At 37.4% G+C, this 27,489-nt stretch overlaps 1 protein-coding gene across 4 annotated transcripts in view; it reads right to left on the bottom strand.

The window, feature by feature from the left end:
- Positions 1-27,489, bottom strand: part of NELL2 (neural EGFL like 2) — a 349,420-nt gene that overhangs the window by 63,661 nt on the left and 258,270 nt on the right. For all 4 annotated transcript variants that reach the window (XM_058558457.1, XM_058558453.1, XM_058558456.1 and 1 more), the window contains exons 15-16: positions 27,005-27,127; positions 24,093-24,188 (exon numbers count right to left, since the gene is read on the bottom strand). In XM_058558457.1, coding sequence (XP_058414440.1) covers positions 24,093-24,188; positions 27,005-27,127 — 219 coding nt within the window. The remainder of the gene's footprint in view (positions 1-24,092; positions 24,189-27,004; positions 27,128-27,489) is intronic.

Genomic DNA, 27,489 nt, shown 5'->3' with positions numbered 1-27,489 from the left:
AAACCTATACTTAAAGTCATCAGTTTTTACTTACCAATGTACCGCTAATGGACAACTACTCTTGTGTACGGAGTTTTTAATTAGGAGAAAAGTAGTTAGAACTCCTCCACTCGCAGAAATTTAATTTAAAAACAAAAAGGCAATTCCGCTTTACAATCTATATTGCCCTCTTGATAAACTCAAGGCAGAATAAACTAATGAAGTTATAACTTGAGTCATAAAAGATCTTGTTGTAAAACACAATTCTAAATATCTGGAACAATTTCTTTACAGATGCTTAACACTGACAATCAAACCACAGACTGAAGAAGATATCCCAGAAAATGAGTCTTAACTACAAAGTAACTTTTAATACTTAAAAAAACTATGTGTAAAACCATCAATTAGCTCATTTTAACTACTTGTCTTTTTATAGACTGGTTCAAAGAATTAAATATACATTTTTGAAAAAATTCAGAGTTTGTTTGTTTTTTTTGTGAGGAAGATTAGCCCCGAACTAACATCCGATGCCAATCCTCCTCTTTTTGCTGAGGAATATTGGCCCTGGGCTAACATCCATGCCCCTCTTCCTCTACTTTATATGGGATGCCGCCACAGCATGGCTTGATGAGCAGTGAGTAGGTCTGCAACCAGGATCCGAACCTGTGAACCCTGAGCTGCCAAAGTGGAGCATGCACGCTTAACTGCTCTGCCGCCAGGTGGGCCCCCAGAGTTCTTTTTGAAGTGAAAGTTAAGGTTTCTAAATGCCTTGAAGCCATTCTCCCTGAGAGATTATAACAAGGTAATAAAAGTTCATTGAAAAATATGACCAAAAGTATGATTTAACTTGAACATAGAGACCTTGGAAATACATTGGAAGTTTTGAATTTGGGCATAAGAAGCAGCAAGATCAAATTAGGGCTTAAACATGTAAATATTGAAAAGAAAAAAAGTCTCCAATTATGGTTGAAATTTTTAAAATCCAATTCAACAAAAAATTTTAAGCACATGTTAAATAAACACAATGCAATAGCAGCCATTTTTGAGAAAGAATTACAAAACAATTGCATGTTTCCACTTTTTCCAAATCTTTTCAAGGCTAATTCCTCCTTTTCATTTAGGTATCAAAGAAGTTAAAGATAAGGTCATCAACAGTAGGGGGTGGGTGAAGGTTGTGAGGGGGTAGTTTGATAGAGAGAACTGTTAGAAGCTTAATGAGATAGAAATGAATATTAAGTAGTGATTCTGGAGAGTGGGACAGAAACATTCTAAGGAATGGTAGCTGATTCCCTCTTGACATTTGTGTTCATGAATTTAAAATGGCCAGTCAGTGCAGCTGTGTGTTTTGCTCCAGCCACAGTCACCTGCTCAGGAGCAGAGTGGAGGATGCCAAGCGCTGGGGTTTTGCTGGGTAATACGATATAGGGAGAAAGACTAAGAGAGTCAATGAGTATTCATAAAGGAGTGTTTAGATTGATGAACCATGGAATCAAGTTGGGTATTAGAAAAAAGGATTAATGTTCTCAATAAAATCAAACAATCAACGGAGTAAAGGTACTCCAGCATGTGAGATGGAAGGATAGGGGCAGTGGCCTAAGAGTAAGATGCTTGAAAGCGAGATTTTGGGGGTGATGTAGTTACAGGTTGAGGACAAGGTCAAGGTTTGGACCATGGGAGTGGATGGCTGAGAAGGTGAGCAGATCAAAGAACTGAAAAGCCAGGGTATTGGTTGGGTCATCCACGTGCATACTGAATAAGCCAAGGAGGGCGTGGTGGAAGAATATAGTCAGCCAGATGTAGAAGTCTGCCACGAAAGAAAGGAAGTGAATGACAAGGAAGGTTGGGGGCTTGTATAGTCTGATGGCATAAAATTCAAAGCTTACACTCCACTTATTTAAAAAAAGACTTCCCTAACCACTAATGCTCACACTCTGCCACATTAGCCTATTTTATTTTCTTTATAGTATGTCATATTACATATCATTTACTTATATATATGTTTGTCTGAATCCCCCACCAAAATGTAAATCTCTTGAGAGAATGAAGACCTTGTCATATGGGTCACTACTATCTCCTGCGGGCACATCTTTGGCATTGTGGAATAAGTAAAACAAATGAATAAATGAATCAAATTATTTATTAGGCCTTCACCATATGTCATGAACTGTGCTAATTATTAATGAAAAGACAAACATTTATAATATTACTACCTTTCTTTATGAAGCTTTCACTCTATAGAGGAGTTTAATTCGTGCAAAGGATGAAAACACTAAGAAATACAGGAAATATACCTTAAGTGTGACACAAAATGCTGTAAGCATTCAAAGGTGCAAGTGAGGTAGTTCCGCTATCTTGGCTCAGATGTCACTTCTTTAAGGATCTCTCCCCCACCCACCCCCTAGACTAGGTCAGGTGACCTGTATGTCTTTTCATAGCACCTTCAACCTTTATCACAAAGATAGTTAAATAACTATATAACTGACTCTCAAATGTACGTTTCCTCTCCTAAAATGTAAGCTACACGAAGAGAGGAAGTGTTTACCTTTTCCAACTCTATAACCCCAGCATCTACTCACAGATGACTAGTCAGAGTGACTTTCCTATAGAAAAAATAGTTAATGACAGAGCAACATGTGAGAAACATCATCTAAATGATAGAGATTTCCTCAAGATTTGTTGACGAAACAGGCAAGGAATTTGGGATTTCATGTTACATGACACCTTTCAGTCAACAAATTTATTGTGGTTTAGAACTAGCTCTTTCAGGTTCATATGAAAAGTGGTGGGTTAAATAGCATTCCTGTATTATACACCTGGGTCTTATTTATATAGTTGTTTTGTTTGGGGAAGGTTAGGGGACGATTATTTATTTCACATTTTACTGATTCCACTTCTGGTCAAAAACATCTCATTCTTAGAAGTCATTTATTCATGATTCTTTTTCTAATGATCTCAGTGGGCGACTTGTTTTCTGGTTTATTTCTCTTCAGCCTTACTGAAAAGCCAAGTAGCTATGAATCCTGTGGACAATTGCTGTTACTTCATCTATCAGGCAGATAGGTGAAGGAAGATGACACAGTGGATCATACTAACAAGGCAGCCAGAATCCATTAGCTCTCTGGTAAATTTCCAGACAGTGCATACACCTGCTAGGGGGTTAGTCCTCTCAATGTTATTGCTTGTTTAACCAAACGATTTCTGTGATCACCACATTCTACTTTCTAATGAACGTTATTATGTTCTTTGATACGGCTTGATGGGCTTTTTTGGCTTTATCTGTCCAAACATTCTTGAAATCAAGCACAATTTTATTTGCTTACATTATATTACGTTTTAGTAAAACACACTTGCAAAGTTGAAAATATTCCTGCCATTCTCATAGACAGCTGGTGGGAATGTAACTTGGGTACATCCTTTTTGGAGGGCTTGGCAGTACCTACCAAATTTTAAAATGTTCATACAATTTGACTTTGCAATTTCACTTCTAGGAAATAGTCCTACAGAAATGCTTTCACGTTTGCATAAAAATGTACACATGAGGATGGTTGCTGCAACCATTTGAAATAGCAAAGGATTGAAAATAATCTAAATGCCTACTAATACGAGAAGAGTTAAATAAATTATGATACATTTACATATACATAGAAAATGCCATGTAGTTCTCCAGAATGAGACATAACTAAATGTATTGACTGAAAGACCTCCAAATTGTAGTAAGTAGAAACAGCAAGTCACAGGATAGTATGTACAATATTATCCCATTTGCACAGCATGTGAGTGTGTACGTTCATACGTGCATAAATACACTGAAAAATACCTATAAGTTTACATACAAAACAGTTGATGGTTGTTACCTCTAATGAAGGGTTTTTTAATTTTGAGGCCAATAATTCTTTGTGATGGGGCTCTGTCCTGTGCACTGTAGAATGATTAGCAGCATCCTTGGCCTTTAGCCACTAGGAACCAGTAGCCCCCCACCTCCCAGTTATGACTGCCAAAAATGTCTCCAGACATTGCCATACATTCTATGGGGGGCAAAACCACCTCTGATTGAAAACCACTGCTCTATTGAGTGGGGTGGAAGCAATGAACTTTGAAGAGAGACTAGATAGATAGATAGATCATTAGACAGATGGATATAGTTATCATATATGTGTCATATATATATATAAATTTTCTTAAAACAAGTTTCTTTTATAGCTGCTAATATTTTTAGAATGAATTATCATTCTCATAGGCTCTGCTCAGAGTAGTATTATCTATGGACACATCTAATTCTCAAATTGCTCCCACATATTGCAAAGATAGTTTAAAGTAATTATATAGAATTTACCAAACATTTACTATGATAAGAAACTACACTTTAACTTGTCCTGCAAGTGTCTTAAGGCAATTTCCTCACTCATAAAATAAGAATAATAAAAATTACTTCATAGGGTTTCTATGTCAAGTACAATGACAGACACATTGAAGTAGGTGATTTTTCCCCATTTTGTTCTATAGCATATTAGCATCTAAATTATTAAGATATAAAGGTTATTTTTTGAGGGGGGTTGGAATAGGCTTTATGAGAACAAGGATGTTGCCAGATTTCTTCCCCACCACATTCTCAGTACTTAGAACATGCCCTGCACAAAGCAGGTGCCCAGTACATGTGTGAAATGACTAAAAGTATAACCATCTGACATGCAATACAAATTAACAAAGATCTCTAATCTGAAACACTAATTGTTGTGATGTATTTTTTTAAATAATTTTATTTATTTATTTTTTCCCCAAAGCCCCAGTAGATAGTTGTACCTCATAGTTGCACATCCTTCTAGTTGCTGTGTGTGGGATGCGGCCTCAGCATGGCCAGAGAAGCGGTGCGTCGGTGCACGCCCTGGATCCGAACCCGGGCCGCCAGCAGCGGAGCGTGCGCACTTAACCGCTAAGCCACAGGGCCGGCCGAGTGATGTACTGACTCAAGTATTTTAAATCTAAAGTTACTTACATAGTTACCCATAATCAGAATGAAATGAGACTGAAATAATTATCATAATTATTACTGATGAACAATGGCAGCTTAAAAACAAGTTTAAAAATCATTTAAATCCATTAAATGTATGTTACATTACAAAATTATCACAGGTATCATTTCATATATATTGTCATAGTTTGGTAAAGGGAATGATTTGAAATGATAACTCTTTTCTTTTCATGGCTAGTGATGCTGGGTGGGTATGATTCATGGAATCAGAGTCAAAAGGGACTTCTGAGGGCATATAATCTGACCCTAGATTTCAAGTAGGGATTAGATTTTATTTTTAAATAATTCTAATGTAGCAAAAGAGCTGTGTTTATTTAACAACTCTAGACTTTCCAAAATCCATCAAGTTGCTGGACGAAATCTCAGGGAAAAAGAGTCCTGCCTGAGTCTAGCTTTTCTTGGCTTTTATGTACCACATAATGAGCCCCCTTGGTGGTCACCAGTCTACTGCTAAATTAGTAAAACCCTCTGCATCTAAAATGATACACAATTTTTATGATGCTATAAGGGTTGGTTTAAATTTTAAATCCATGTGTTTGACTGCTTGACCTAGATGGCGTGGAAAGTGAAGTAGCTGGGCACATACGGTAGTGACTGATAAGCACCACGGCTGAGTTAGTCTCATAAAGCCTTGTCCCTCCCGTCTGGGGCATCCTGAAGCATCTGGAAAACCTCCCAAGCCAAGCTCCACTGCAGAGGCTATAGGGATCTGTTGATGCAAGTGTCTCTCTCCTGACCCTGCACTCACGGGCCCCTCAGACTGATGAGCTCCTAGCCCCCACAGAGGACATCTTGGAGGCTACTCTGCCCCAGGGATCTTCTCTTTTGGACCACAGGACACCAGAGATGGCAATGAAAGTAGTCAGTGTGCTAAATCTGAAATTATGCATGTGTGTGTTTCCTAGCATTAGGCAAAACCAAAAGGAAAAGAATCTGGGTTTAAGTGACAGCCATCATTTATAAGCTTTCTTTCCTTTGTCTTGTTGTGGAGATGTGTATAGGACGTAAAATTTTCCATATTAACCATTTAATTCAGTGGCATTAATTATGTCCACAACATTGTGCAACCATCACACTATCTATTTCCAGAATGCTTCATCAACCCAAACAGAAACTCTGTACCCATTATGCAACAACTCCCCATTTCCCCCTCCCCGCACTCCCTGGTAGCATCTAATCGGCTTTCTGTCTCTATGCTTTCATTCAGTTAATTTTATTAGCACTATTTAACACTTATTTAGCATGTACTATGTGCCAGGCATTGTGCTAAGTGCTTTACACGAATTAGCTCATTTAATACTCATAACCACTGTAAGGGGCACTATTATTACTCCCTTTTCACAGAGGAGGAAACAGAGTAGGAAAGATGGAGTCACTCCCTCAAGTATCACAGAGCCTATAGGCGGTGGAGCTGGGAGAGTGAACTGCAGCACGCTGATTCCAAAGCTCACACCTTGGACCATGACGTTGGTCTGCCAACATTTTGGAAACTCTTTCTGAGTCCCAGCGTATATTACAGTTTATGCTCATTCCTCTCAGGGAGTTCAGTGAAAAAGAACTGCCGGACGCCAAAATACTCCTTATACGGCATTTAAATTCAAAGAAAAGGATGAAGAAGTTTGCTTCAGGCAATCTCTTCAAGCCCAAAGAAGCACTGCTTTTATGCAATTCTTCCTAAACGTATCGCCTTTAAGGTTACTCTCAAGTACTATTCTTGATTTCATTTGTAACAACAAAAAACAAACCAAAATTTCTTCACCAGAATGCCTAAGTTCTCCTCACAGAAACTTTGCACAGACCCATTCTTTTTTTTTTTTTTTAATTCACTGATTTTTTTTTTTTTGGTGAGGAAGATCGGCCCTGAGCTAACATCTGCCAATCCTCCTCTTTTTTTTTGCTGAGGAAGACTGGCCCTGGGCTAACATCCATGCCCATCTTCCTCTACTTTATATGGGAGGCTGCCACAGCATGGCTTGACAAGCGGTGCATCGGTGCACACCCAGGATCCGAACCGGCGAACACCGGGCTGCCACAGCACGCACTTAAACCGCTTGCGCCACTGGGCCAGCCCCAGACCCATTCTTATGCTGGAAGTTGCCAACTTCTCCAACTCACTACATAACATACTTTTTCCTACTGAACGTTTATCTCTGTTACTCAAATGAGTGGTGTCCATTTTCAGTCTCACTTTATTCATATACCCATTCCATCTGAGAAAATATCCCTGCATTCCTTCCTCTCTCTTCATTGAGTCACATTAATGCCGACCTACTCATAACTCATAATTTAAAATATACTCACCCCAATCCAATCTATAAATACTGATTTATTCTTTTTTGTATATACTTCAGTAGCCAAATTTCTCAGAATCAAGTGAGAGCTATTATTAGTAAGTCATTAATTAGGCTTATAGTTGCTTCCCCTATCAACTAAGAACACCTGCTTTCTTCCAATAGATGCCTCCTTGTTATAGCCAACATCACCTATTAGGAAAGATGACATACTGCATTTTCAAGTCCCCGCGAATGACACAAGTTTACATTTTCCATAATTCATCACTTAAGAGCTGTCGGCTATATATATATACAATATCTTGCTTAAGATATTAAATGATTTCCCTTTTCAGAATTTTTTAAGTAGCCTATTTATGAATTTTATAATAGTTATCTCCTTTATCTAGATATAACCCAAATTGGTTTTTAGCCATAAAAGCCATTCCATAAATTACTGGATTGATTTCTATGAAGCATTGAACTAAACTCCCTAAGAGTTTAAAATAATGTTCCTGTGCTTTAAGATTAATAACAATACAAGGTAATTTGAGGGAAGTGGAAAAAAAATGGCACAAACATGGTATGGAGAGGAAGGCAAGAATACTTCTGGTTGGACAAATCAAGGAGAGTTTTTCAGAAGAGTGATATCTGGATGGTAAAATGGAGACGGGGTTACAAGTGCATGTCTGGAGTTAGGTGTAACTATTTAAATCAAGAGCCTACCATATGCCTACTCTGTGACCTTGGACATGTTATTCAACCTCCCTAAGCACTGATTTTTAAAATGATCATGAAAATAATTATATCCATCTCAGAATGTTGTTTTTATTATTAAAATGAGTTAATAAATGTAAAGCAATTAGCACAATGTTTGGCATATGTTTTCAAAAATGACCAGCCGATGTGTCAGGAAATATTAAAAGGCAGTTCAAAATAACAACTGAAGGCGTTTTTACATAATAGGAGAGTGGCACGTGTCACAATAGAGGAAAAGGTCTTGGTTTAGGAAAATACGTTGATGGCCTCTTTGGATAGGAAAGGTGATGCTCCCTCTCCTTCCTCTCTTCCTTGGAGAGGAAAGAGAGGAAGAAAACATTTAAAGGTTTGAAATTGAGAGCTACAAAAAGAGGATAAAGGTCTTAGGAAAAAGAAGAGTCTAGAGAGAATGAAAGTATGTCAGGGCTTTAAGGGGGTGATATCTTGCCTGGTAAGAATTAACTCTGTGCAGAAGTAGATCTGTAGGACCAGAAGCCTATATAATTTTGAGGGTCCCTCCAGGAAAAAGAGATTATCGAAATACATACCTACTGCAAATTTTACAAAAATATATGACCAGGCGAGCATACTGCTGGGGTTTCTTCCCAAGGCCTTGAAAGAAGCATGGGCAGACAGGCAGAGCAGAAGCTTAAGTTTCATTAGCTTAATGGAAAATCTGCCTCTGACTCTCTTGCAAGAAATAGCCAAAGCATTTTTTCCAAAAATGGGATCTCTATTTCATTTTAGTTTTTTGCCTTTGCTTTGTTCCTCTTTAGTCCTCCTCCAGTATCTTCAAAATTTTTATTAAAATTCTGCTATACACTATTTGTGTTGGTGTTGCTTTCAGGGTAATGAAGGAAATGAAAGGAGATGGGTGGTTTGTCATGCTTAGGTGATTCCAATATGGAGAAAGGAAAGCATTCAGGATCCAGGTAACAGAAGAGACGCAGGTCATAGGTAGTGCAAAATGTCCAAGTGGAAATAGATAGTAGCCCCTTAGGATGTGGGAATTAAGTTGTGGAGGTGTCTGGACACGATGACTCCTTTTCAAGACTCGGGGGGTGGTTGAGCTCAACATAGGACACAGTGTTAAGGAAGAAAAGAGATGATTAAGTGTGTAATTTAATCTCCACATTTAGAAGATGAGAAGAAGACAAAAACACAAAGGTAGTCAGACAGGTAGGAAAGTAACAGCACTAAGAGCTCACGTATGTGGGAGCCACCATGTTGGGGATACAGTGCAGTGTTTTACAGAGGGACTTTGGACTTATGCTGTCCTATGTTTAACTCCAAGCTCTTCAATTTGATAGCTATGTCACCTTGGGCAATTCACTTACTTCTCTATCTTTTTCTCCAAAAATTTGAGCCAAAACTCACTACTACATATGGTTGTTGCAAAACTATAGTCTGGAGAAAATATCATGTCAAAGAAACCAAAGGAAAAGGGCAAAGGGGGTTGCTAGAAAGAATTTGGTTAAAAGCTGCATAAAGGTCAAGAAATTTGAACACTTTGGAAACAGTGATTAAGAAGTTATATCTGGGAGCCGGCCTCGTAGTGCAAGCAGTTACGTGTGCGCGTTCTGCTGCGGCGGCCCGGGGTTCGCCGGTTTGGATCCCGGGCACGCACTGATGCACTGCTTGGAAAGCCATGCTGTGGCGGCGTCCCATATAAAGTAGAGGAAGATGGGCACAGATGTCAGCCCAGGGCCAGTCTTCCTCAGCAAAAAAAGAGGAGGATTGGCAGATGTTAGCACAGGGCTGATCTCCTCACAAAAAAAAAAAAAGAAGTTATATCTGATTTCTAAGAGAGCCATTCCAGCAGAGGGTGAGGTCTAAAGTGAATGAGTACAAGTGTACAAAGAATGTCTCCCTTCTATTTGCCTTTCAAGAATGTAAACTTGAAGATAAAGATCTGATCTCAGACAATATATTATGAATATTTATTAATAATCCCAAGAAAATCTAGCAATTCTCCCCATTCTGTTTCTATATAAGCTAAAATTAGTTGATTGATTCTAATCTAATTGATTTTAGACACTTAGTAAACCTTACTTCTCACTCAGTGTGGGGTGCAAAATTATTTGTGTAACAGAGACTCAGCACTCTTTGGTCTGTAATTAAGTTTTATGATTTATGGAAAGAGTCCTCTTCCCATCCTTCACTGAGTAAAGGTTTTGGCATGCTGTGATATATAACTTACTCTTGATTCTTGCCTATTTGGGACTGTGTATAGGTCTGTGTGTTTTAATTAATTTCTTTTTGTTATAAATAGCCCAAACCAGGAATATCACAATGAATAATAAATTTTCATGTTTACAGAGTCCATTAGATCGATTAATTTTCAAGCAAAAAGAAACACAAACAGTTGCAGTCAACCGATTTTATTTTCCTTGAAGTAAACATTTTTTAATAGAATGATAGCAAGCAGTAAAAATAAACTCAGTTTTATATGAAAAGGACAAGAACTGCATTTTATTTATTTTAAGACTAGAATTGGGCCTTTTAAAAACTAAAGGAAAAAAAATGCTTGTGAGTGCTTTCTATCTCACAGGTTGCTCAAGGCAAATGAAAACACACCTCAGCTAAGGACAAGAAAGAGTGGCACATTTTAAAAGACTCAGAGTATCAGAGAATTCCTTTAACTTGTTTTGTTAAGGCTTTTGATTAAACAAGAGGTCCAAGTTCACTCTTATTCAGCCTTATAATTATCTTCAGACACGAATATTGAGAAAATTGGCAATGAAAACTCTGTCTAACACTTGAGAGTGTACTTTTCACACATTTAATCAGCTGTTTGCTGGCCTCCTAGGTCCCACCAGTAGGAGCTTATCATGAAGCCTTCCCCTGTAATTACAACTGGGGGGATTACAGCTCCAGATTCATTCTTCATGAAAGCAATTTCTTCTGGGGTTACCATACCAGACAAGATTAGTAGTTAGCAATAACTTAAAAGGTATTACTATTATTTTTGTATCCACCTATTCTTTCCCTGTCATTTAGATAAAATGCTCCCCTGTGCATTACACAGTCAGAGATATAAACTCCCAAGAGAAAAGAACTGCATTTTACTTTCTGCATCTTCATACACATGTCACGTTGTGCTGTGTGTGCACGGGAATGTAATAAATATTTAATTTAGATAATTTGCCACCTATATTCCACAAAGTTTGCTGCCATTTCAAAGGCATTTAATCATCTTTATGGTGTAGTGGAGACCAAATATCAGAGTAGAAAGAGCACAGATTATTTTAATTCATCAACCCTGGGCATGATTCCTTATTTCCCCACTTTACTGGCTGTACAGCCCAGAGCAAATTACTTAATCTTTTTGAACCTCTGTTTCCTCATCTGGTAATAATATCTACTTCAGAAGATCATTGTAGGGATTAGGGGTAAGGTCATAATAATAGCTAATATTTACTGAGCCACTGCTGTAACTGTTTGTATGTATTAACTAATGTAATCTTCTCAGCAACACAATCAAATAGGTATTATTATCATTTCATTTTAAAACTAGGAAACTGAGATAAAAATCAAGTAACTTGCCCAGTCCACACAGGTAGTCAGTGGCAGAGCCTGAATTCACACTGAGAGAGCCATCTTCCAAGCCCACTCTTAACTCTTCACCATCATACTAAACTGCCTCTTTATTACTACAGGAAGTACCCTTAGACATGAAGTTAGAAGAAGCTACTGTTATGAAAAATTGTAACAAGAAAAGTCCTAGATAAACCCAACAAACCAAGGCCATTTAGACTCAGTGTGGAAATCCTATGGACTCTAAATGCTTCTAACATTTGGTATCTAGTCTCTGCTTGAACATGCAGGCTGGTCCATCCCATTTTCATACAGTTCTTGTGATCAGTACATTTCTTAGTTGAAGCTCAGACTTGATTCCTGGTAAATTTACTAGTTTTGCATACTAGAGTTACACAGAATAACCTAATCCAAAATCCACATACTAGTTTAGTTCTTCATGCATTTAAGAGCAATTTTTATACCACCTTTCAATTTTCTTATTTTTTTCATTTCTTGGTTAAACATCTAGGGTTTATTCAACTATCCTCTTATATCCACCAGGGCTTTCATTTCCCAGATAATTTTTCCCTGATCACACTTCCATTTGCCAATAACCTTAAAATCTGTTAGCCAAAGTGAATACAATATTCTACTACTGAATAAGTAATATAGAACCCAGAGAGACTTTTACTTACATAACGTTTTGTACATTCTGTTTCTATTAGCATAGGCTAAGTAGGCATTTTCTCTTCAAGCTAGCACATTATACTTTAGCTCATACTTAACTTGGAATCAGCAGTCAAGCAAACCATGAAACTGTTAAAGCTGGTTTCCTCTATCCTGTGCAATTGTTTTTTCTAGCCCAAAGGCAAGAGTGTATTTATATTTTTTAATATCCATTGGCTGCCTACTGTATGCAAAGCATGATGCTAAGCCCTATGAAAAACACAAAATCGTAGGATTTACTTCTACTCTCAAAGAACCCATACTCCAGTGGGAGGGAAAGGGGAAAAGCGGAGGGGGAGGAAATAAGAAAAACTAAAGAAAATAAGAAAATATAAGGGTAGGGCAAAGGACACAATGAATGTGGGCCAAAGATGGAAGAGCTCAGAATTAAGAATCTAAAAATGAAACACTGGTGGAAGGAGTGCAGCTTTATTTGAGAGCTGAAAGCAGGACAACTGCAGGGGGTGCTGTTAAATGTCATAGTGTTATTTCAATCCCATTGTTCCTGTAATTTAAGTAACTTTGAATCTTGATTCTGTCTTCTGTCATATTAGCCACTCTCCCTAATAAAAGTCATTCGAGACTTTGTTCTTCTTTGACTTGACCCTATATGCATATTAGATATTTAACTCTATCCTTCTGTACCACATTTTAGTTTCAATCTAAAATAATTTACCTAAAATATACTTTATTCTCTCAAAAAAACAGTGAGTTCTTAAGGAAGTCACCTATCGGCTGGATAAGGCTGACTGCTATGGGTTTGTTGTACCATAGTCCCAGTGGCTTCTTCCAGAAAGCTTACACAAAGAAACGGAAACTAACCATAGACGAGATCCCTCTAGGAAGAAGTAGAGACTCTTTCAGGACCATCAGAAATTTAGTGAAGAGAAAGAAGCAGTCACATCACCAGCTCCATTCCCAGTCAATTCCATGAAGTTCTTATTACCATAGTTTCCTCCTTTGTTCCACCCCATTTTCATTCTGCCACCATGAGTTTCAGCTGACAGTCTGCATATTTATGAGTGACCAGAGTTCATCACTCTCAGGAGTCATCAAGCATCAACAAAACATACCTACGTCTAAAGCAGGTGACTTTCTTTCCAATTCCAGTAATACTGAGAATTGCATGACCTGAAAATATTCTCTCTATAAACACATGGCTTAAAAAAATATAATAGTAAATTCATAACAGAGCTCATTTTAAAAAATGGAGGGCCAGCCCGGTGGCGCAGTGGTTAAGTTCGGTGCGCTCTGCTTCAGCAGCCTGGGGTTGGTGGGTTCAGATCCCGGGCACAGACCTACACATTGCTCATCAAGCCATGCTGTGGCGGCATCCCACATACACAACATAGGAGGATAGGCACAGATGTTAGCTCAGGGCCACTCTTACTCAAGTAAAAAGAAGACTGACAACAGGTGTTAGCTCAGCGCCAATCTTCCTTACCAAATAAATAAATAAATAGATGAATTAATTAAAAATTAAAAAATGGAAATTCTTATCTATCACAAGAAGAAGCTAAACACCAGATTTGGATTTTATGGTCCACATGGTGACAGCAGAGAAGACGTGGTCCAGGACTCCAGCACAAAGCAGGATCCTTGAAGGGCTGTCCTTCAGTTTAAGTGTAGGACAGAAACAAACACACATACATACACACAAATAAAACATTCATTAGCACAGGAGATTAGGAAGAGACACTATTTTTACCCATATTTGGGTGGGGAAAAAAAAAGTGTTTGCTCTTACAGGTTCAAATTTATGCCACCTGTGCGGTATACCACTTGGCAAAGAAATTAACACAAATGTTGATTGTAATATTCCTGGTACTTCTGCAGAAGCAAATGCAAAATTTCTTTGGAGGGAAAAGACTTCAGGTTTTACAGATAAAGCTTCAATGAAGATAAGGTCAGACATTAAAAGTACAAAACACATGAGGAAACACTGTATCATGGGCAAGACTTAGCAAACATAATGAAAGGCAGACTTAGACCCCCTTGACTTCAGACAATAGGGCAATGTGATAATGATTACAATGTAATATAAGTATGTTTAAAATTGTTAAAGACATGAAAGAAGGAATCAAATACATAAGAAAAGAATAAGAAATAAGGGGAAAATTACCAAAAGATTTGAAAAAGAGAACTTCTAGAAATGAAAAAGATAGTTATTGAACTAAAAAAAGAATTCAATAGATAAGCTAAACAAAGGATTAGAGAAAGCTGAGGAGATAACTGATACACTGGGGGATAGATATGGAGAAATCACAGGGAGCACAACACTGAGAGATAAAGAGATGGAAAATACCAAAGAAAGTTGAAGAAATGCAGGAAGATAAGGGCCAAACATATCCAATAGGAAGTCCAGAAAGAAAGAATAAAGAGAATAAGACAGAAGCAATATTCAAAGAGATAAAGATTGAGTGTTTTCCAAAATTGATGAAAGAGGTGACTCCTCAGATTCAGTAATCTAAGGGAGCCCCAAGCAAGATAAATAAGATAAAGTCATTCTCAGACACAATGCATTGAAACCACAAACCCCAAGGAAAGGAGGATTTTAAAAGCAATTAGAGCACAAAGGTATTTTCAAATGAATTACAATTGAACTGACAGCAGATTTCTAGACCTCAGAGGCCCCAAAAGCAATGGAATACTTCCTTCACAGTGTTAAGAGAAAATAATCTAGAATTCTACACCTAACTAATCTAAGAGTAAAAATGGCATAAAGCCCTTTGCAGACAAAGACTGAGAGTTTGCCACTAATAGATGGACTCTAAGAGAGTTCTACAGTATGTCCTTCAGTAAGAAAGAAATGAAACATAGAAGGGAGAAATGGAATGCAAGAAGCAAAAATAACTGAGTATAAGTAAAATGTTGTATCCTAGATACATTTTGAATTAGAGAAGACTAAGTCCCAGATAGCTGTTCATGTCTTTATCACTTTCTAATGTCTCTCCAGGATATGGAGTCTGTACCTCCCCCTCTCACAATTCTGATAAATAGAAGTTCATCAGCTTATCTACGTAAAAAAAAATATTTAGAATTTACGAATAAGAAAATTCCAGAACATTTCCAAAGAAAATATGGGGGTGCCCAAAGGAAAAGAAAGCTCTTGTCTCCAAGATATGCATTCTCACTGGCAACCACAGACTTACAAATGAAAAGTCTACTATTTGAATGGTAGCAGGCCCCTATAAGACTGGCTTTCCTATTTGAACCACTCTGTCTAATGAGGACATATGGATAGTATGATTTCCAAGATATACTGTTAAGGGAAAAAAAGCAATGGTTGGGGAACGGGTACAAAGAAAATTTACTTTTCATTATACGCTCTTTGTGCTTTTCAATTTTATACCACGTGCATATATTGATTATTCAAAATATTAACAAAGTATTCAGTTATTTATTTTAAAATGGAATCAAACAAAAATCTAAAAAGTGACTTTATTTGGTTTGCTTTGAATTTAAAAAATTAAGAAGAGATATGGATGCTAGGAACTCAAGGGTATATTACAAGTTATTATACAAAGGTGATCCATTGACAAAAATTATTAATATATATATTTTTTTTTTTGTGAGGGGATCAGCCCTGAGCTAACATCCGCCAATCCTCCTCTTTTTTTGCTGAGGAAGACGGCCCTGGGCTAACATCGGTGCCTATCTTCCTCCACTTTATATGGGACGCTGCCACAGCATGGCTTACCAAGCAGTGCGTCGGTGCGCGCCCGGGATCCGAACCAGCGAACCCCGGGCCGCCGCAGCGGAGCGCGCGCACCCAACCGCTTGCGCCACCGGGCCGGCCCCGAAAAATTATTAATATTTTTAAAGCAAAAGTGATATCTTTTCCAAATTCCTAAATAATGCCACTTGGCTTTTTTCTTGGCGACCTGTACTCTAACAGCTTGAAAGCTATTTTTTTCCCTTACATTAATTCCATGATGTGTCCTCATTTCCAGTGTTAATTAGGTAGGCCTTATAATAAAAAGGTCTGAAAAATTTCCCCATCACAGTTGTTATCTATTATACATGACTGATACATGGAAAATGTGACTAAGATTTTTTTCAATTAACCTGAAGGACGTGGAAGAATGACTTTGAGATTTAACACTCAGAACTTTAGACTACTTTTTGAATAGTACAAAGACTTAGATTTCCATAAAACATTAATTTTAATTTTTTTTTTTTTTTTTTAATTTTTTTCCCCTCCAAAGCCCCAACGGATAGTTGTATGTCATAGCTACACATCCTTCTAGTTGCTGTATGTGGGACGCGGCCTCAGCATGGCCGGAGAAGCGGTGCGTCGGTGCGTGCCTGGGATCCGAACCCGGGCCACCAGCAGCGGAGCGCGTGCACTTAACCGCTAAGCCACGGGGCTGGCCCAAACATTAATTTTTAAAGATTTGCATTAGAACTAAAATAAAGCAATTTTAAGTAAACGTAAAGAATGCAAATTGCTAAATTAAACATTTTAAACCATTATAGTAAAATTATACTTAAAGCTGGTTTATAAATGAATCAAAAAAACTAGAATCATTTTTTATTCTTAATCCTTACTTTATAACATCTCAGAGTATCTCCAGCTAACTCAAGGACATCTAAAAGCTTCTAACAGTTCTGTATATAAAATTTTGCTTAAACGATATAAAATAATCACATCAGGTATCATTTATTGAGTACTTACCATGTCCCAGACATAGTGCTGTGTGCCTTACTTACATTACTTCACTTAATCTCCAGAACAAACCCATGAGGTAGATATTATTATCTCCATTTTACACATATAAGAATCAAGACATAGAAAAATGCAATAACATAGAAAAGGTAACGCAGCTGTCAACAGTAAAGCTAGGACTCATGCCGATCGATGTCTCTCTGACTTCAATTTGTGTATTCTTGACCATTATGTTAAACGCTTCAAGGAGGACCAAGGTTTGGCATAACATTAAGCAATCAAAGGGTTATTTAAAAGAGGTTAAGGATCCCGAACATAAAGAGAAGATATGACTTAAGTACCCAAGTTAAATCATATGCAGGGTACAGGCAAAAAGCCTTCAGTGAGAATTTTTGCTTGTTTCTTTTTTTTTTTTATTTTATAACAGGAAAGTGTGACATTGGGATCTAAAGCTCTAATTCATCCAAAGTTCATTACGACACATTCATTCATTAAATGTAATTCAATCACTTTTATCATTAGAGACCAAGTTTGAAGATCAGATGGGTCTCAGCAAGCATGACTAGAGATTAACAGAGCCCTCCATGGGTACGTTCCCACATTACAAAAGCCACCAAATGATCTGTTCTGTGTCTTGTCTCTTCCCTTGAGAAATTTAGATCTGGAAAAACGACTTTAATAGACACTGTGAAAGATCAGAAGCAGAACTTCCTTCATTCCAGGTTCTTTATCACAATAAAATTTATTTAATAATTTTTGTATATGCAGTTTGTATTGGTTTAGCTAGAGCAAAATAAATTCAAAATAATACTGAAAAAAATCACCCTTATTGGTAAAGCAAGGTATCCTAAGTTTTTCTTTTTTTGTAAACTATATTAAGTTATCTCAAAATTTTTACTCAAATTCTCCTCCTCTCCCATGAAAAGACATACATTTTGGTAACAGAATTTCACTGATTCATTTTGGTAAAAAAAGGTATACTATGTCAGAAATGTTTTGAAAATTTTCTCTTGCTTCCAAATTTTTTCAGTCTTCTTATGTAAAATGTTGTAAGCTTCTGAAAAATATGCCTTTAAAAAAAAAGCTATGTGATCATGAAATTAAATCAATATATTCCTTTTATGATGAAAAATGTGCTAATTTAGCCATATCAGGAAATCTAAAACATTTTGACATTAATAATAAATGCTAACTGTACATACTACTAGCAAAATAACTTTGTGACGATAAATGAATTAGAGGACTTTTACTACCCATACTATAACAGTAGTAACATAAGCTTTTTAAAAAATCAGTCAACCTCAATCAATTTGCAGTTATCTTTGAAGTAAAGCAACATTCACATATGCCTCATGTTGCATTTTATCATTTTGGTACTACAAATATTAAAAAGGTACAAAAACACTTAGGAATGCAACTTAAATTTATATTCATTTGGCTACTCAATAAAAATAATTAAAATCTCATCTCATGTTTTGATCTGTGGCTAAGAAACCCATTATTTTACATACAAGAGAAAAAAAGATATTTATCACCAAAATGTCTGATCTCCTTTTCTTTGATATTGCAACATTTTTTGTTTTTTAGCTTTGCCATTTGACAGCAACTTTTCCCCAGTTATAAACATTTTAATTTTATTTATCTGCAGTTACTTACAGGGGACTGTCAAATCTTTAGAGTTACGTTTTAACTTGTGACTGAAAGATTTACTTTTAGTATAAGACAGCTTTGCATATTAATTAGATCATCAGACACATGTTTGCTGAGGTTTAGCAATTGTGCAATAAATACAGTATGGCAATGATAGAGCTGTTAAACCTCAGCACATAGATTTCTAATACATTTTATTGAGTTAGTCAAGAAATAATCATCCCACTAAATCCAAGTTAAACACCTGATGAAATATTAGGATGTTTAATTAAAAATGAGGTTATGCCGTACATGTGGGTGATTTTACATGGTGGCTAAAATGAAGGCCATGAAAAATTAATTTTACTTGGCAAAAAGCATACACAGAGCCCCTTTGTGAAGTTGGTAAATGAATTCAACCATTCCACTTAGATATACATGATGCAGAAATAGACCAAATAAATTAGGATGAGGGGTTTCAGGGCAGACCTTCTTAACAAAAGTAAGAAGGGTTAGTAAACGTCAATGCATATTAAGGTTGTCTTTCAAAAAACCAGTAAATCCAGTTACTTCATCCTCAGCGATTCCATTGTGAGAATTCAACAGATGGCCACTGGGGCCAGGAATTAATCTCCTTTCTAAGCTATCAGGCAGCATCCAAATGCATCAGGCCAAACTTAGGCCATTCCTGTACTTAGGAAATCCTGACAATCCTGATGCTTTCCCTACTTTGGGGGAGAAAAACCGCTACAGTCCTCACTGTTCAAGACAGTAGGATTACTTGGCAGTTGAAGGAGTGGGCAGAACAAAAAGCACAGACCTCATGAGGGATGATAGTAGGATGAATTCCTGAGCAGATAGCATGGCATGTGAAAAAAGGAAAGAAGAAAGGAAGGAAGAAGGAAGAAAAAAGGAAGGAAGGAAGGAGGGAGGGAGGGAACAAAGGAAGGAAGGAAGGCAGGGAAAAAGAAACACTGGACTAGGAATCCGAAGACCTGAGCTCTAAACTGCAGATCTGAATCTACAATGAAACACCTTAAGTAAGTTACCTCACGTCTCTGTGCCTTAATTACCTCATTTGCCATATGAGAGTACAGGACCAGATGACCCTGAAGGCCTCTCTAAACTAATATTCAAAAAAGTCCAGCAAATACGGAAGTAGCCACATCCTCTTTTTCCTCCTCATTTAATTAATCATTCATTTATGCCTTTATTTATTAACCAAATATTTATGAAATACCTAATAAGGTGCGAGCCTTATACTATATCTTGAAAATACAACAGTGAACAAGATACACCCTTTACCCCCATGAAGCTCAATGCCTGGGGATGGGAATGAGGTGAAGAGACAGACAAGAGGGTGAAAGCTGGGTAGAAAAACAGGGGCCAAATCTTGAAGGGCCTGTATGTCATGTTAAGAAATGTGACCTTTATCCTGAGGGCAATGGGGAACACCAAAATTTTTTTCAGTATGGGGTGATATGATCAGATTTGTGCTCTGATGTTCTTTAGAGATTCGACTGGAAAGAGATAAACCTAAGAGCCCTGAACTATTGCAGTACCAGCCAGAATGGAAAGAAATGGACTCTAGTAAAGAGAAAGAATCAAAAGCACTTGACTGGATGCAGAAGGGGACATGAAGAGGGTGACTTCTTGATTACTGGTCTAGAAAACTTGGTGGATAAGGCTGCCATTCACTGAAATAAAGAACAGAAGTGAAGAACCAAGTTTTGGTAAGAGAAGAGGAGAGGAGTTGTGAGTTATGGAAGAGAGATGATGAGTTTAGTTTGGGGTCTCTGGATTTAAGGTCCCCAAAAAAACATACTGAGACGTATTGGATATTTGACTTTGGATCAACTTCTACAGAGTGAGATAGTAGTTAGCTCTCTATGAATCATGGAAGAATCTCTCCCTAGTGGTTCTTAGCTATTCTGAAGTTATAGAACCCATATGAAATCTTTAAAAGCTGTGGATTCTCTCTGTAGAAAAACATACACATGCGCAGACATTCGTGGAATTCCTGGACTCCTAAAGTCCATCCATAGACCTACAGGGATCCAGGAATTCCAAGTTAAGGATTCTTGCTGGAGGTGAAAAGAAGGCAGTGATTGAAAAAGGAAATAACTCGGACTTCCACACTCTGAGTAGATGAGAGAAACGTGGAAAATGGTTTGATATTTAGAATAAATAGTACCAGCAATACCAGATGGCAGATATGGCAAGAGCCTGGCTCAATGTTCAATAAACCGGTTTCATCTTCCTGGACACAGCTCAACTACATTTTCCAAACCCCTGGAATCCATGCAATTAGTTCTCATCAATGGCATGTGAGAGGAAGTGACATGTCACTTCTGACCTGAGGCAGGAACAGTAGGTGTATCTTCTCCCTGCTTTCTCTGTAGTTCTCTTCTCTGGTAGCTTTGGAGGCCATGCGCTGAGCATGGTTTTTTCATAAAATGGCAACAGCCAAGGTATCCCTGGCTTGAGCGATCCCAATCCCAATCCCCCTCAAATCTCCCCACCACTACTCTGACACATTGAACTGAGATGTGAGTGAGCAGTACACTTTTTGTGTTAACCAGCAAGATTTTGGGACTTGATACAGAAGCTGATGTTAGTTACCTGTATTAATAAAGTAAATATCCATAATAATATAATAATAATAATACCTATCATGTATGTAAGGAATATAGTTTAATAAAATAATTTTATAGTATCTACCTTAGTTTTCTTTATCGCACCTGCTGTTATCCGACATTATTTTATGTATTTATTTTCCTGTTTATAATCTCTCTACCCTACTAGACCATAATTTCCATGCATACAGGGCGCCTCAGTTTTGTTCACTGCTACATCCTGTTTCTAGATCAGTGCTCAGCATATAAGAGGTCCTAAATAAACATTTGTTGAATGAAGAATAAATTATTTTATATGGTTCTCTTTTCATCTAAAGTTTTTATTTAAAAGGGCATAATTTCTATGTATAACTACATCAACAAAAGTGGGCCTGGGAGGTGAGAGGTTAGGATCTAACCTGGAGCAACAACTGGGACAGACGCTTTCAGGAAAGTGTTGTTATTACATTTTCTCGGATAGTAGGCAGGAATGCCTTGTTTCCCAAATAGTGATATGTGGTCTTGGGCCAAGAGATGCTAGAAGGCAGAGATAAACAATGACCCATTGTCTCAGAGCACCAACTTTACTCAACGGTAAGTAAGTTAAATATTTTCATATACTATGGAATAGAAATGCATGATTTTTTATGATACAACATGATATTTTGAAGAAATTTAATTATCCTATGGTGAAACATTTCAGGATCTCCCTGGATGAAGGCATTCTCTCTCCTATCACCAGAGAGACTTCATAGAAACTTTGAAAAGCACTGATATAGATAAAAAGCCTGGGTTGGGAGCAGAAAGACCTTTGTATTCAGCTGCTAACTCTGTGACCTTAGAAAAGCAATTAGTCACTCTGAACCCAATATTTTTGTTTGTAAACAGAGATAATACCTATCTTGGAAGAGAGTTGTGAAGAGTGAGGTGATATATAGAAGGTACAAGACACTGAGAAGTTTATGTAAGTTGCCCAAGGCCACAAAACGAGTAAACGATAGAACTAGATTTTGAACCCACATCTGTCCTCAAAGCCCCTGCCTGCTACAGATAGCTACTTAGAGTAAGTCTGGGATTGTCTTCTTATAGACTAAAAGTTCAGGATAATTAAATACAGAAGGCTAAATAGTCTGCTGGGTTATTTTTAACTCTAGTTTTAAATTTTACATTGCTCAGATTAATCTTATGCCATTCCAAATTTTCACAATCTCATCATATAATTTTTTTTTTTCCTAATGGAAGAATGATATGCAGTATTGGGCATGGCCATTATTCATCTCAGATTTTCTGGTACAGCCTTTGTTTCAAAATTCCACACCTTTGAAATGCCCTGAAAAAGCTAGTATTTTAATATCCAGACTCTGCACCAGCAGCAGCACAAAATACTATATTCTGGAAACACTGTCACCACAGGCATTGATATACAGACACAGTGCACCTTGATGTGTGTGGGTGTACTGGTGGAGATCATGTGATAGCAACATTGGGGTTGCCTGATTTTGATCTAGTATATCCTATGATAGTTAATTACCAAAAATCTGTAGTTTTGACAAGTTAACAAGCTCTATGGGTGATTTACAAGCACAATGAGTTTGGGAACTTCTGATTTAGGAAATGATCCCCTTAAGAAAGAGCCCTACATATCAAAGAGAGCCATTATGCATTTTCTATTAGAGACCTTTGAAACTAATCAGTCATTGAAGTTTGAAAAATACCACTTAAAGGTACTTTTATGGAAAGAGATAATCTAGTAATGCAAGCCCCTTTGTGAGCATCCTTCTGTGCACAGTGGCACTATCTATTTAGTAAAGTGTTCATTTCCCAAATGGACCAGAACGTTTTCTGTCTAACATACTGATCAGTCAGTGTTTTTATTAAACGCCATGACTCTGCAAGTGGAATGGAGGCAGGACATGCATTGCATCTATTGCACTGAGGTTTATGGAAAGCAACATGAGATCCCTGGTGGCAGCAGCTTTCTCATAGGGAGAATAACCAGACTTTCTGAGGTCATCTGCTGTTAGAACCCACTTAACCCAACGCAACTAAAACTACTGCTGACATGATTTTAATTAGGAGCTAATACTCAAAACACCCTTTTTTTCATTCCCAAGGTATATTTTCAACTGACAAAACATTTCACTTTGGGTCATAAAGTATACACAGACTATATATATGCAATATAACTTGAAATACTTAATACGTATATAATATATATTATTAAATATATATTAACTATATAAATGTTTAATATATAATAAATATATTAAAAATATTTTTAAAATATATACCATATATAAATAAAAATATATATATTTATAAATAGATATGTATTTTTAAACATTTTTTAAAGTTCTAGTATTTGTATCCATCAGAAAGAGTAAGTTGAGAATGGACTGGATGAGGACTAATTAAGGAGCAGAAAACTTTAAATACTTTCTAAATAAACAACAATGAATGAATACTGAATGGCGTAGATAAAAATTTATTAAAAATTCTCAAATGTGGATGCAGGGAATAGTGTGCCCTAAGATGTGAGTTGGCCACAAGCTTGAACTCTATGCTTTAATATGGTCATATAGGTTCCAGGAAAAATGGGCCCCAAATGAGTAAAATGAATTATGAAGTCATCAAATCCTGGGCAATCTTACACAGTTTTCTGAAAAAGTTCAATATCCTTCTAGTGATAATTGCTGCAAAACCTCCTCAGAGTGACTCTGGGGAAACGCCCAGTGAATATGCATCATTGAAACTCTCCACCTCCTCCTTCCTGTCACTTCCTTATTAATAGCTCCATGCTTTGAGAGCCCACTTGAAACTTGAACCATTTTCCTCATGGATTATTTTATACATTGGAGTAAAAATTCATTTTCTAGAAGACGGAGTGATATTCTTACCTGTTTCACAGCTGGGCCCAGTGAAGCCCTGTGGGCAGACACACACATCAGCGGCAATACAGGCTCCTCCATTCCTACAGCCATCTTTGCAAAATGCTAAAAGAATTCAGATACATGATTTTAGCACTCTAGAAGTAAGTAGTTCAAGATCCTCCAAACCAGCTTTTCTCTATTCCTTCAGAAATATGGACATCAAATTATAAAAGCTATTAAAATTTCACATTCATACAATACTTTCCATACAGGTAAGGAACGTCAACACAGTTTGTAAAACAGTACTCTTTCCAATGTTAAAGAAATATTTCACCCGTAAAATAAAATACTAAAATTTCTTTTAACAAAAAAATAGTAACCTTACAAAACAGGAAGTGCATTAAAATTCAGATTGCATCGCACTGTAACAATCCAGCTTGAAAATAAACCTTTAAAAATGGCAGCTATCCCAGATAGTTTTCTTAAGGAAAACCACTACCTAGAGAATAAAATTAGGAAATAGAAAATGATTAGATCCTATGAGACTCTGATCATTCTACACACTGGCCAAAGTGCCAAAATATTAGAGAAATGCCCCATCCTTCAAAAAGTTCTAAATCAGTCCTGGTGATGAATTAGCCAACAGTAAGAATTTGCCATAGTGGTCTTCAGGGAGCATCTTGCATTCCTCTGACAAGGATAGATCAGGATCCAGGATCAAGGGCAAAGACATTGCACAGCCTGTTGTACTAAAGTCGGTTTGCAAGTGAGGGGAGAAATTTTTCCGTGAGTAGGAAAAGGAGCCAAGGTCTGAGCCACTGCAAGCGTTATCTTTTGAGATATGCTGCCTTTAAAGAAGGTGAGAAAAACAAGATGGGTGCGACCGAGCTCCCTGAAGCTCGTTTCTACTTCAACTTATTCATTGCCTCTATAAGGCTGAGGGGCTCTTCCTCAGCCTGGCAAGGCCTATCATGGAAGAACTAGACCAGCTTGTTCCAGGAACTGGGGAAAAGCTGTGTCTCATTTTTTGGCATGTGCTTCCTCTAATTAGTTAGGATATACTTTCTCAGAGTGGTAAAATGTAGAAATTCGAGATTCTGGTGGAGTTAAAGGAAGAGGTCCAAAGAGGCCGTTTGGCTTCTTTGGTTCTAGGTTCTAACCTGTCTTCATCTTGGGCAAAAAGAATATCTAGTCACCAAGGATTCGCAAAGAGACTGAGAATTTCAACCTCATAAATAATAAAGGGTCTATCTACCAGACCATTTATAGGTCTCCTTTGGAATAATTTGCAAGGTTGCAGCCTGTTGATAGAGCACAGGACTCAATGATTCAGATCCTTCATCTAAACTACTTATCTCTCAGCTTCTGATATTCACAGCAGAGATAACACACAAGAACTGGAGAGTCTTTTCTCAGGCAACCTGTAGTCCTAACTCCCAGAAGAAATTTATAGACCCCTGAAAGTTCTCCTCCCTTCAAAGAATCTGTCTGCACCTGCTCATGACTTTTAGAGTTCTTTATGCTATAAACTTCATTCTTCACATTAATTAGGATTCAATTCAAATAGAAATAAGAGCGAGGAGTTGTTGGGCTCCCAGATAAAATCTTAAACCCAAATAAACTCTCAGAACAGCCAGATGCTCTGGGGAATTCCTAAGGGTTCAGTTATACCAGGCTATGGACTTTAAAAGTCTGGCTTTTCTCAGGATTTGTCCAAGGAAATCTTGGTGGGATTCAGACCCCAAAATGAGTAGACCTTCTTCACAATGCCCTGAATTAAAGATTTCCATAGACTTTTACAAACCAGAGTAATCCCCTGGCCCATCCATATCTGCGACCAATGTTTTATTGGAGACCAGGTCTTAAGACCCATGCTCTTGGGCCACTGTACTAACAACCATTCCTTGTTATTTCCTACCTCCCACATACACAGTGTCATAGCAAATTGATTTTAGCAAACTCCAGGATAATGGACACAATGTATTTGAGGAATGGACAGTTTTAAAGCTTAAAATGCCTAAATTAGACAAATCATTAATAAATCTATATGACATAATAAGGAATATGGACTTCATCCTATGGGAGTTGGTGGAGTTTCCAAAATAGAATCTCTATTTCCCTTGTGAAGTAGGAGGTAAACTTATCTGATGAAGGAAAAGAGGGCATTTGTGTAAGAGTGAATTAACGGATGGTAGTGAACTACAGTTGGAATATCCACTGATGGAAATGAAAATCTGAGCTCAACAGAACATTTAAAAGAATTATTGATTTGTATTGACAAACCTGCTAACATGGGAAACTGTAACACATGGAGACCCAATAGTCCCAGTTAACTAGCACTCAAAAGCTCAAGAGAGAGAGCAGAGAAGAAAAACTGTCAGACTGACTCCAAATAGAGATATTTCACAGTGGATTATGTTAGCAGAACAAGGGTTCCACTTTTGACGCTGCCAAAAATATATAGCTGTCATGTTTGGACTCAAAAAGAAACATCTGAACCTGGGAGGAGACTGGTAAACTGGGTGAAAAGGAAGAGCCAGAGAAATTGAAGATCAAGAGTTGTGGAAGGAACAGAGTAGGCAAACTGGAAGCAGAGGGACTTGGGTTAGACAATAAAGTTGAAGGTTAAGATTTCAAATGTGGAGCAGTTTGGTACAAAAATGCTCAGGATGTGATTATGGGTGTGGTCTGCTGGAGAGGAACAGAGATGAAAACCACTGTGGTTGAGATCAATGAACATGAAGTCAAAGCGGTTGAACAGTTTGAGCACTTACACACCGACGTAACCCAGGAGGAAGACTATGAGCCACGCTGCAAGGCTCTCCGTGGCGATAAGAAGAACCCAGAAGGTAGATAACAGTGATAAGAAGGAGTGGAGGGAGGTAGAGATGGATTGCATTATCCTTAATGGAAGAGGTGCTGGCACTTAAACCTTTTACCTTTGCACATAGTTCCATTCCCCGTATAGCCTGGCTTGCAAACACAGTTGTGTCCTCCAACAGTATTGAAGCATAAAGCATTTTCATCACAGTTGTGTTGATCTGTGATGCACTCATCATGTTCTGAAATGAAGAATACAATTTTGTTACTCAAAGATAGATTTTCAAAGACACTATATTTTAAACTGCACCTGTATCTTGGTTATTGTATGGTATTTCTTTCAAACACAGACATACACAAATTATATATTAAAGAAGAGCTCATATTTTGAAGTACTGTATACTCCTGCTGAAGTACATATATAGTTTACACATCCAGCAACCTTGAATGCAAAAGGATTTGAACAAAAGTCCCACCAATAGTAGGAAGGAACAGAAGGAGAGGGGAGGCAAGGATAGGGATGAATTCTCCAAAGTAGATCCCAGAGCCAGCTGTAGATAGTCTCTGTGGGTAACATTTGGGGAGTTATTCTCATGAAATAAAT

This window comes from Diceros bicornis, chromosome 17 (genome assembly GCF_020826845.1).
Source record: "Diceros bicornis minor isolate mBicDic1 chromosome 17, mDicBic1.mat.cur, whole genome shotgun sequence".
Lineage (NCBI taxonomy): Eukaryota > Metazoa > Chordata > Mammalia > Perissodactyla > Rhinocerotidae > Diceros > Diceros bicornis.
The sequence above is the reverse complement of the archived record's forward strand: the minus strand, read 5'-3'. Positions and strand labels throughout refer to the sequence as shown.